The sequence below is a fragment of the Dipodomys ordii genome, unplaced genomic scaffold (assembly GCF_000151885.1).
Source record: "Dipodomys ordii isolate 6190 unplaced genomic scaffold, Dord_2.0 Scaffold70, whole genome shotgun sequence".
In the NCBI taxonomy this organism is placed as follows: domain Eukaryota; kingdom Metazoa; phylum Chordata; class Mammalia; order Rodentia; family Heteromyidae; genus Dipodomys; species Dipodomys ordii.
Genome location: NW_012267286.1, coordinates 3,629,535 through 3,642,069, shown reverse-complemented (window position 1 = coordinate 3,642,069; position 12,535 = coordinate 3,629,535). Strand labels below are relative to the sequence as shown.

Below are 12,535 nucleotides of genomic sequence, written 5' to 3'. Positions count from 1 at the left end.
GACTTTCACATTTCTGTTTTGGGTTGTTAGAAATACCATCAACCAAAATTTATTGTTTTATTGGCATATATTAGGTTTTAAGAATGTGGCTTTTTCATGAAATATTTTAATATATGTTTAGAATCTATTTTTTTCCTAACCAGTTCCTGAGTGGTGGTATTTTATTGATTTGCTAGTGTGCTTATATGGAAAGAAAGCATGAGATTGGCATATTATGCTTTCACTTCTTTCAGTAGAAGTGGTAGCTTTCATTTCAAACTTAGGTAAAATATCATCCTGTGTTTTTAATGCACTTCCATTAAATGAGATAACAGGGTACGCATGAGAGTGTACTTGTCAACAACGCCAATTCTGGCTAGGAGGTGGTGGCTCTCCATTGTAATCCTATCTACTCAGGAGGCTGAGATCTGGGAAATCACTGAAGCCAGCCCAGGCAGAAAAATCTTTGAGACTTTATGTCCAACGTAATCAGCAAAAAGCCACACTGAAGGAGTGATCCAAGCACTAGAGCACCACACCTAGCAAGCACAATGCCCTGAGATCAAACTCTGCACCAGAAAATAAAGTGTTGAAAGCAAGCCACCTGATTTCCAACCATGGCAATTGACAGCTACTGACATGATTTCACAAAATGTAGAATTGAGGAGCGATATGTTCAAAACTGAGCTCTCCTTAGTATATATAAGCTGGTAGTAAATATAGTATTGGATAGCATTGAGATTTTTTTCTTGAGTAAGTTAAAATGCTTTCTTATCCCTAAGAAATAGGGTTTTAAAATCATTGGTAGGTTCTTTCCAAGCTAGTTATGGCTAAGAGAGCTATGTCCCTCTTATCAAGCACACAATTTAGTAGGAAATTAAATAGAAATCAAGGACTGTGGTTTGGAATTGGTAGGCAAATGCTGGAATTATATAGAATGTGCTTTCTAGCATCCTGTAATATAGCATATTTTTTCTTTTGTATTTTGAAAATATATTTAAAATGAGGTTAAAAATTTTAATTTTCTTAACTCTCATTTTAGGTATGATAATAGAGCTTTTATATATAGATTAAAATTATTCTTCTTCCCTTGTGTGGGAGTTTTCAGTTCTCCTAGGAATCATGGTAATCCCAAATACGTTGAAATTAGTGTATCTGCACAAGAATTTTCCCTTGAATTTTTCATTGCTTTTTCTCATTTAAAAGGTTTTCTTTTTATTTACTAGGGTGTTTTTTTTTAAAATGCTTTTTCTCATTTAAAAGGTTTTCTTTTTATTTACTAGGGTGTTTTTTTTAAAAGTTATTTGTGAAAGGAGATTTCCTGAAGATATTTCCATACGTGTTCATGATATACCTTACTCATCATCATGCCCACCACCCCTCTCTCATTCTCTTTCCCTCTTTTCCCAATCCATTTTCTGCTGGCTTCATTTTCCACTTTTCATATCAGCTCACAAAGTTCTTTGAATATATTCAATTTCCTCACCCTTTCTTTGGTCCCTTCACCCTCTCCCACTGATACGCTCTCCCAATTACTATTATTATGAAGTAAACCTTATCTCTCAGCACCATTTTGTCAGTTATTTAGACTTCAAATCCTGTTGGTTTTCCCTTTATGAAGTAGGTTCAAATGGGAAAGTCAGAGACATTTTTAGTAGAGTCCCTTACTGCTATTGAAAAAAGAAATCCTAATCTTTTTCATGTTTATGTTTAACCATAAATTTTATAACTAGCTAAAATGAAATTATTAATTCAGGCTTATTAAAGGCATTATTCTTTTTTTGTTTTTTAAAACTTATTTATTATTTAAATATGGAGATATTCTATCTGATAATTATGTGTAAGATATTGAAATACACATTTCAGTACAAACAATAAAAGTATACCAAAAACATTAAAAGATGATGAACTAAAAGAGCACATCAGGAAAAGCACTCACCCTTGCTACTTTTGATTAGATGTCATAATTCATAATTAACATAGTAACAATATTACTTACCAGTTGCCATATTCTAGATACTCCCACTAAGCGTTTTACAAATATCATCTTACTTCATTTTCCTAACAGCTCATGAAGTATGCATTATTTTCCTGTTGAGAAAACATGGAAGTCTCCATTGAAGAATGAGGCTACCAAGATGGAAAAATACAGTTAACAGTATTACATAATATGACCAAAACGAAAACCAGTTTTAGTTACTAGCATTTTTATGATGATAGAGACATCAAAAGCCTAACACTAATAGCTCCCACCTGTAATCTGAGCTTCTTGGGAGTTTCAAGTTGAAGGTTCAAAGCCAGCCTAGGCAGAAGAAAAGTCTAGGAGATTCCATCTTTAAGTAACAGCAAGAAAACCAGCAGAGGTGTTGTGCAAGTGGTAGAATGCTAGCTGAGCAAACAAACTGAAAAAATGTGAGGATCTGGGTTAAAAAAAAAAAGAGACATCAAGAAGAATGATGTAAGCAGACTGAAGGAAAGAAGAACTGTTGTAAAGAATGCGTGTGACTGGAACATGCTGTCCCTACAGGTCTGATTGGTCAGAATCCCAGTCATCAATCATGGTGCCCCACAGCACAAGCCCAGCTGAGTGAATGCATGTATCTGGAGCCCATATGGAAAAAATACCTAGAGAAGAACCCCCAGAATGTTCTACTAGGAAGAATACTATATCTCAGAGAAATTATTTCTGTTGAGGGTAACATAACCTGGAAAGATGGTCTTGAAAGTAAAGACACAAAAGATGAGTCATTAAGAGTTTTGGATCAATTTGAAGCTTTGAAAGCGTCTTAATTGTTCATTGTGCTACATTTTCTGTGATTGCTGCCCACACCTCCTCCACCTCTTTCCTTTAATGGATCTTCATATCTTTCCTTAAGTTTCACTTCCTTAGGTGAAGTCATACATTCAGAATTTCATTTCTCCTCTTTTAGATTTTGCTCATTATTCTTCCTTGTTTTCCTTCGCGTGCACACGCGCACACGTGTGTGTGTGTGTGTGTGTGTGTGTGTGTGTGTGTGAGTCATATTGGGGCTTGAACTCAGGGTATAACTCTTTTCACTCAAGTTGGTGCCCTACCACTTGGCCTACACTTCCCCTTCTAGTTTTTGCCTGATCAATCAAAGATTATTGAGGATTTTTCTTCGTCCTGGGCTGTCTTTGAATCACAGTCTTCCCATATCAGCCTCATGAGTAGTTAGGATTACAAGCCTAGCCATCAATGACTGGCCTTAAAATGGTTTAGTCCCTATTTTACCTTATATTTTCTAACTATTCTGCTTTGGGCTCATGCTAAAGGGAAATAAAATAAGACAGAAGTTGGTGATTGCTCTGGAATAGAGGCTGCACCCTAAAAGTCTTAACATCAGAAAAACCATTAACATGTTGCTGGTATCCTGTTTTACTGGATGGAAATAGACCTAATTCTATTTAGTAATACTAAATTACATCTTTGGGAAATAACTATATGATCTTTAAACACTGAAAAATATAGTGGAAATATGAAAAAGCTCCAACCCCTCCACTTTTTTTTTTTTATAACAAGTCTCAGTGTGCACTTTAGGAAATTTTATGTAAGTCGTAGCAGTTCAAGAGAGGACAAGTTAGAAATGAATTTTTAAATAAAAGTTATACTAGGACAGCAAAATGAAAATAGTATAACTTAATATAAACTCAGTTATGATTCCAAACAAGTAGAGCTTTAAATTAAAGTCCAACAAATCCAACATTCTCTCCTTTTCCAACTTCTTGAATGTGCACACTTGGGGACAGACAACAATTTCTTTCCCATAGCCCTCCTAAAGATGGGATTCTCTTGCTGACTCCTGTCTCCGTTTTGACTAGTTCTACTTCCCTCAGTCAAGATCTCTTTCTCTCTTGTTTCCCCCTTAACTCTCTCATTTTCTGTCTCAGAGACAGCTGTTATTTTGTTACAATTCTATAGGGTCACTAGGAGTGAGTTCCTTTTCTGAAGGGCAATAGATGCAATCTAACTTTTTTGTTTTTAAAATTTTTCTTGTAAAGGTGATGTACAAAGGGGTTAGTTACACAAGTCAGATAATGAGGACATTTCCTTTTGAACAGTATCACCCCTTCCCTCATTCTTTCCCAGTTTTCCCTCTTGACTTCCCTCCACTCCAAGTTGTATAGTTCATTTCTAACTAGTGTCTAGAGGGTTGCACTGCTGAATTGGTTCTCCCTTTGTCCCACCATTTCTTTGCTTCTCCTTCCCCTCCCCAAATCAGATAAACATATATAAAACAAAGGGTACAGAAATCAAAAACCCCCAACAAATGGGAATAAACCAAAGAAAAAAAGAAAAGAAGAAAAAAGAACCAATAGTATAATAATAATAGATGATGATGATGATGATGATAAAGCCTCTTCTGTTTCTTGGAGTTCATTTTGATAAGCATCATTTTATTTGATCTTATGCAAATAGCGATTGAGCCCTTGTGATCCTCTTCTAAGGACATCCTCCTTTATTCCCACTGTGTGAATGTTTAGGTTGTTGTTTAATTAATCATGTCCAGATGTAATTATTTGTTTGGTTTTTTTTTTACTATACACTGAGTTTACTTGTAGATTTATGGGCACATTCTAGTGATTACAACTGAGGGAAACCATGCAGCGTATTTTTCTTTGGGTCTGGCTTACTTCCCTTAATGTAATTTTTTCCAAGTCTTTCCATTTCTTTATGAATGGGGCAATTTTCCATTCTTTCTAATGGAAGCTGCAAATAAAAATACACTCACAAACGTGAATGCAGGCCCATTTCATTCTTTATTTCCACAGGATGGGTTGACGCCCCTTCATTGTGCTGCGCGAAGTGGGCATGACCAGGTGGTGGAGCTGCTGTTGGAGCGAGGAGCTCCCTTGCTGGCCAGGACCAAGGTGAGGATAAGATGGGACTCAGAGCATGGAAGCTGAGTTTTGGTCATCTGTTCTTGAAATGAAAGCATAAGCCAAGTATTTTCTAGTTATGTGTGTGGGGGTGGGGGAGCTATTAAAATGGACAGATACATGTATTATGATTGCAGAATATACTTCAGTTTTGCTATATTTTTATATGCTCCTCTTTCTGCTGATGAAAATTGGAACTACATTATATACAATAGGAATTCTCTATGTAAATGAGAATGTCTCTTGTACCCGATGAATCCCCTACATGTTAATAAAATTGTAGAACTATTTTGATAACTGGAATCTCCAAGGTCTGTTAGAGTCGATGAGAATTATTTTCGTGGTTCTGTGAGATAACTATAAAATGCACACAGAATTATCTTTCAGAGCCACATAATTAGCAGTCAAAGATGAATGTGATAGCTTATCCAGTCTTTATGTCTTAAGCCATACTAGTAGACATAACTGCTTAACAGTGCTGCTGCCTGATTACATATGGGGTTAGGAAAAGTTAACGTAAGTAAAGATGAGCCACCTACAACACACCATTAAATAAGAATATTATTCATAATAACATTTGTTGCCTCATTTCATTTATATGCACAAACATGAGAAAAACATTTTTTTCATATGAATAATAACCATATGGTGAGTTATTGGAGATTGTTGTTATCAAAATAGTTTTAAAACTTTATTATCATGTAGTTTCCCATTACCTAGTCTTTCTATGGACTATGAAAATTATCATGAAACAAACTAACATCAATAACAATTTAGTAATCTATGTTAAAAAGCAATTTAGTACTCTTTGCAACACCTGGATCCTTAAGTACAACAAAAATTTAGGTGAAGTCCTCTTCTTGTATTTCTCCCCATACAATGGTTACTTCTTATGTTCCAACAAGATCACTATCAGCTAACCTTGTGTCTGAGACAAACTGACATAAACAGATAGTTTTTCCATTTATATTACTTTTAAATTGTCTATTGACTTGAAATCATTTGGAGCAACCTGGCCCATACATGTAAACTATATGTAGACTGAACTCAGTCTTTAAAGATGTGCCTTACCAGTCCTGGAAAGGTGAAAACTCAAGTCAGAAATATACAAAGGGAAATTAATGATCTGCATTACTTCTGTTTTCAGAAATATACACTGTATTACACAAACTTGTGTTTTAGCCAGGTAGTGGTGACCCACATTTGTAATCCTAGTTAACTTGAGAAGTTGGGATTGTGAGAATCACACTTCCAGACCAAACCAGGCAACCTTCATCTCAGTGTAAAAGCTAGCTGTGGTGGTGCATGCCCATCATATCAGGAAAATATTGAAAGATTTAGTACAGTGCAGAGATACATCTAAACAAGAAGCAAACCTTACCTCAGAAATAACCAGTGCATAAAGGGCTGGAGATTTGACTCAACAGTAGTGCACCTGCCTAGTAAGCATGAAGTTGAGTTCAAATCCCATTTCCATCATATATACATATATATAATATAGATAATGTATATGCATGCATTGTATGGATGCATGAGTAAGGCAATGATAGATAATAATTTAAATGGTAATAAAATTTCAGATCAATCATGCTAATAAAAAAGCAAATCAAGGAGAAACATATGCTGTTCCATGAGTCATATGCTTCTGGAGTTGGTCTGCAATTGTCATATCATACTAATGAAGACCATATATACGGACATCCTCAAGATCAATTATTATTCAGATGTAAGGATCCAGTATGATGTTTGCATGATTGTATCATGCATTTGTATCATTATTAGTTATCATGTGTGAAAAAGACACAAGTTGCCAAGTAACACTCTGGTCACTTGGGGAAAATCAAGAGGAATAATACAACCAGTACATTTTTTAAATGCTTAGAATTATATGGACAAGATACAAGTGGAGATAATGACATAAAGTAGGGCTGTATGCAGGATAAAGAACATGGAGAAGAGGAGCTAATCAGGTTGGAGTTAGGTAATACCAGTGCCCAGAACTGAAATAAATGCCTGATGTCAGTCTGTTGTTCCTCTCTTCAGAATACATTTTTCTTTTTCTCCTTGAAGAAAAAGACTTTTTTCTCCTCGTTTTTTCCTCCTTGAAACAACTTCCCCCCATTCTTTGAAAATCTAGCTCTGCACACTTAATCATCACCATAATCTATTTCCAATTCCCAATCACTTTTTGAGAAGATCAGCAGATGACTTTTCTGGCCCAGCCTTTTAGTGTAATAATTGTAAATCCTCCATAATGTCTAGTTCTACCTTTCTGCTCTTCAACTGCCCCTTCTATGTTTTAGCTTGCTCCTTACACAACCTCAGTAACAGAGGTTCTTTTTATTCTGCTGGGATTTTTCAATTTTCATTTTCATAGAGCAGTAGAAGCTATTTTCTAGAAGAATTTCTGAATAGTTTTTCTAGAATAGTAAATGCTATTTTCTAAAAGAGTTTCCAGAAAAGTTATCTTAGAATAGTGAAATTATTTTTGTAATCTCACTGTTCCTTATTCAGCTTGGGCCCTTTGCCCAGAGTAAGTTCCATAGTCAGTATATCACCTACATATTCACACCAACTTCCTCTCCTTCTCTCCCCCCACCTCTATCCAGCCACACCTAAATGTGGCTACAGTGGCTTCAAAACTATGATCAGGGTCCTGAAATTAGCCATAATGCTGCCCAACAATCACACTGTCTATCTAGCTTTCTGTTGCATTACTAGATTATTTTTTCTCTCTGCATTTCTTAAATTTCTGTTTTTCGACTTCCCACCACACTGAGATCATTAGAGTAATCAGAAGAGGATTTCCACATTCTTCTACCTTTATATCTGTCCAATTACATGAATCAGAACCCATATTGTCTAGAATCTCTACATGTACTGTTAATCTTACTCCTCTCAATACATTTTCTTATTTGTCTTCCATGGCATCATATGTAATATATATACATATATATACATATATATACATATATAGACAGATAAATAGATAGATAGATAGATAGATAGATAGATAGATAGATAGATAGATAGATAGATTTTCTCCTTTTTCTAGTCTTCACTTCTCAATTTCCTTTATAAGTTCCTTCTCATCTGTCAGGTCTTTAAATATCATAACTCCAGAACTCTGCTTTGTATCACTTCCTGTCTTTCTGCACTACTTGCTATAAAATCTTTAAATAATGTCCAAGTGCTGATGACCCATGCATCATATGTTCATGTCAGTTTTCCCTGACCACTTGGATGTCTATTGAGCAGCTCAAATTAAGTTCAGAATCCAGTTTATGATTGTATTATCCCCATTTCCAGCCTTAATCCTCCTATTCTCACTCTTTTAAAATCCAAATAACCCCATTGAACTTTTCCCCAAAATTTCTCAGACCTAATAGCTCATATCATGCTAAATGCTTCTTTTACACTTTTTTACTTCCTATTTCCAACCCCTCCCCACTTCTTTCAAGTGTATCATGAAGTCAGCAGCTTCTCAACAGTTTCAGTAAAGTAACTCTCATCCAGGTCATCCTCCTCCTGATGGCTTCAAGAAGCTGCTAAGTAGTTTCATGTCTTTTCCTTTAGCCCAGTCCATTCACAAAACAACAGCCAGAGTAATTCTTTTGTCCTGACCCATCTATCTTCCAACCTAGAAAACAAGACTAGGAAGACTGGTAGTCTGTGTTCTCAGTACTTGAATAAGGTTTGAAGAGTGCCTGCTCAGTAAATAAGTTCAAAAGGAACAAAGGATGGAATGGTGCCTATTTTATTTTTTACATACTATTATGTGAATAAAACAATATTGAAGAATGATAAACTTTCAGAGAAATATTCAACCTCTGGTACATACACTGTTGAGGTCTAAAATATGTTTCCCACTGAGCAATTCCCTTCCTCTCCAGTTCATTACTAACTCCTTCTAAAAGTTTATTTTATAGATTTCTAAATATAAAAGCAATAGTTATGAGTTAACATTATTTCAGAAACAATAATACTTTTAATCACTTGAACTCATAAGCTGTCACAAATAAGATTTTAATGTAACTGCTTTTTAGATGTTTATCACTTCAAAAAATCACCTTACTTGTTAAGAAATGTACTCATTATCTTGCCCATGTAAGTGTAACTCCTCTGTACAGTATTTTCACAGTAAAAAAATAAAATAAAATAAATTTTAAAAAAGTACAACTGAAAAAAAAACCTACATTCATGAAATCAAAAAAATAAATTAAAAAAATCACCTTACTGACTGAGACTATTGGGCTGTGGCCCTTTTCTAGTATCTCATACAGATAGGTTCTGTTTTGAATGAATTGCTTATCCAATTGGTTACTTGGTCAATGATCCTTTTGCTAGTGACTGTATTGGAATTCACAAGCAAAGAAAATGTTGTCTCTTAATTGTACAATATTCTACTAATGTGTTCCTTATTCTTTCTAATTTAATATATATTTTCTTGAAATTTATTTATTGAACTTATTTAAAAAACGTTAGGTTGATAATGAATAATATTATACCCTGCTATCATGTGTTTCTGCTACTGACTGCCTTATAGAATTGAAGTGAAAGCTATTTGGAACTATACCAAAAATTTAGACTTGCGTCAGTGACCTTGTGAGGTCAATGATACACACATAGTTCACTTCAGTTTCTCCCTCTTCTAACTCTTACATAAGATCACTGGAAAAAGCCATCACAGAACATGAGAACAGGGTGGACTTAAGAGATAGCAAGAATTTCCTTATCTCTAACCTATTCCATCTGTTCCACCTTCACCTGCCAAACCCTCTATTTATAGGTAAAGAAACATTGGCAGAGAGAACTGAATGTACACTCCTGTGTATGGAGTGGGATACAAATAATTTAAGCTATAGCTATCACTTATTTTTGTATATACACTACTTTCTTGATAATTATAAAACTAGGCTTAATTGCCACAAATATTATGCATTCATTCACAAAGAGCATATTTGTCTTTTGCTGAAAAAATAACGTAATTATAAAGTTAAATGTTCTTTTAATTTCCTCTCCACTGAAGAGAATCTGTCATCTATCAAATATCAACTAGAAAGTATCAGATATTGAATAGATATAAAATCGAAAGCATTTCTCCCCCTGCCAGTAACCGTGTTAGAGATCAAGAAGCGACTTTACAATGTCTTAGAACAAGAAAGTAATTTAAACACAAGATGATTGTGTTTTGCTTGATGTGCAGAATGGCCTGTCTCCACTTCACATGGCTGCCCAGGGGGATCACGTGGAATGTGTGAAGCATCTGCTACAGCACAAGGCGCCTGTTGATGATGTCACCTTGGACTACCTGACAGCCCTCCATGTTGCTGCACACTGTGGCCACTACCGTGTAACCAAACTCCTTCTGGACAAGAGAGCCAACCCGAATGCCAGAGCTCTGGTAAACCTGGCCTAGTCCACATTCATGGGAATAAGCAAACCCATACTGCTTGACCAATGTTGCCTACACTGTTGTACATGGTGACAGATACGTAGTCAGTACTTCTGAGGTTGTCACCACCTACAACTTGTCTGCCTAGTTCATGCCTTCATGGTTGTGAATAGATAATGGTGGGCAAGGATAGATTTAAGAGAGCATCAATGAAGCATTTCTAAACCATTCCGTTGCAATCAGACAGTATGGGATTCTAGAGTGGTGAGTGATTTTGTTTTAAACTGAAAAAAAATAGAGGTTGAAAAGTAAGAAATGATAAAGTAAGTTCTTGATACTAGGTACAGTCTGGATACCAGAATGAAAAAAAAGGTAAACTTTATTAATCTCTTTTGAAGAAAAAAAAAGGAGAATTGAAATGATGAACATATGTGATATGTAAGTGTGCAGAGTGGGTGGAAGGTTGACTTGGAGATGTTCCTAAGTACCATCATAGATAAATAGGAAATGATGCTTAGTTTATTATTTATGAGAAAGCATTTGATAGAAACCAGCCCAGTAACTACGTAAGGAAAAAATGTAACAGGCCATCTCTAGAGCAGCTCATTTTCTTTGCTTTGCTTATACTCTAACAATAATTGTTGGGAGCATTGGGCATGTACTAATTATGGCTGCCATTTCTTAGTTCTTAATCTGAGAGCACATCCTTTTTTCCCCTATATGCTAGTATGGTTTATGTTAGCTAAAATTCTTCTTCAATTAGTATTTAATAAAACACCATTAAAATCATGAAATATTAAATAGTCTTATTTGAAAATTTTTATTAGAATTGATTCATGGGTAGTTATTTGGGAAGTGACTGTATTATCAGGGCTCTGTACAGTTGCATGAGGATATTTATTTTCTTTACTTTTTTTCCCAAAAGTTATAGCTATCTTCATATAATAAGGAAAAGTAGAGAGAAATGGAGACAAAAGAGAAGCATTTCCTTCTCTTCCTGACAAGAAATGGGAGTTAAAGACTCCTTCATTTTCTTCTAAGCAGTTGAAAATGCTTTTTCCTATTGTGCAGTGATCAATAATCTTATGAAATACCACAATTTAATAATTGCAAATACCTTACGTATCACAAAGACATGAAACTATTTAGATCTGACTTACTCTAAAGTTTATAAATAGGGACAGTAACTCAACAAGCTAATTATGTTTATTATTGTACTGTATAAAAAATCATTAGCTTAAGTAAGACCATATGCATTCCTGGGAACTATTAGCATGTAAAAATATTGCCTGACAATCATCTTCCTTTGGGACATGTAGAATTGCTAACTAGGGGAATACACATAGCTCAATAAATGATCTATATTCAAGTAAAAAATATAACACAAGACAATTTAGCATGGAATGAATTAAATTTTATATAATTTCCAATAACGTCCAATTCTTGGACATTAGCGCATTTGTCAAATTACGAAGTTCCTTATAGATTTCCCCTCCTTTCTTTTCTTCTCAGAGGCATCTTCTTACAATTATCCAGGAATTGTCTACACTTTCCTTGAAAATCTTCAGAAATTTAATCATTTTATTATAAAACAAAATATAACATGGGAAACAAAGTATTAAAAATAATTGCAGCTGGGCACCAGTGGGGTTGCTCACGACTATAATCCTAGCTTCTCAGAAGGCTGATATCTGAGGATCACAGTTCAAAGCTAGCTGGAACATGAAAGTCCATGTAACTTTTATTTCCAATTAACCACCCAAAAGCTGGAAATTGAGCTGAAGCTAAAGTTACAGAGCTCTGGCCTTGAAAGAAAAAAACAAAGCACAACAAAACTAAGGAACATTGCCCAGGCCTTGAGATTAAGCCCAGAGCAAGCATAAAACAAACAGGAACTTTCAACAGAAAATGTAATGTCTGAATATAAATACGTTCAGCTAATTGGGAACACTTGCAAAATGATTTAGAAACCTGGGATATATATTAAGGAGGCAGTCAATATTAGATTTTGAACATAGACAAACACTTGATATGCTCTGAGAAATGACCTCGCATCATAAAAATACTTGTTTCTATTCAATTCTTCAACTCTTCATCACCTGGATAATCAGCCTAAAACTTAGGGATTCTGAAATACAGTTGTCTTCTGTGTTTGCTCCTTAGAAGAACAAACTCTTGGGTACTTTGTTTCATCTGTAAGAACACAGCAGAAATACATACAAACCAGCCCCCAAGAAGCCAATAGGCACACGTTCCCGCCTT

General features: G+C 35.1%; 1 protein-coding gene across 1 annotated transcript in view; it reads left to right on the top strand.

Moving 5' to 3' along the window:
• Ank2 (ankyrin 2, neuronal) overlaps positions 1–12,535 on the top strand; it is a 298,210-nt gene that overhangs the window by 174,995 nt on the left and 110,680 nt on the right. The window contains exons 10-11 of the mRNA XM_013023813.1: positions 4,771–4,869; positions 10,085–10,282. Coding sequence (XP_012879267.1) covers positions 4,771–4,869; positions 10,085–10,282 — 297 coding nt within the window. The remainder of the gene's footprint in view (positions 1–4,770; positions 4,870–10,084; positions 10,283–12,535) is intronic.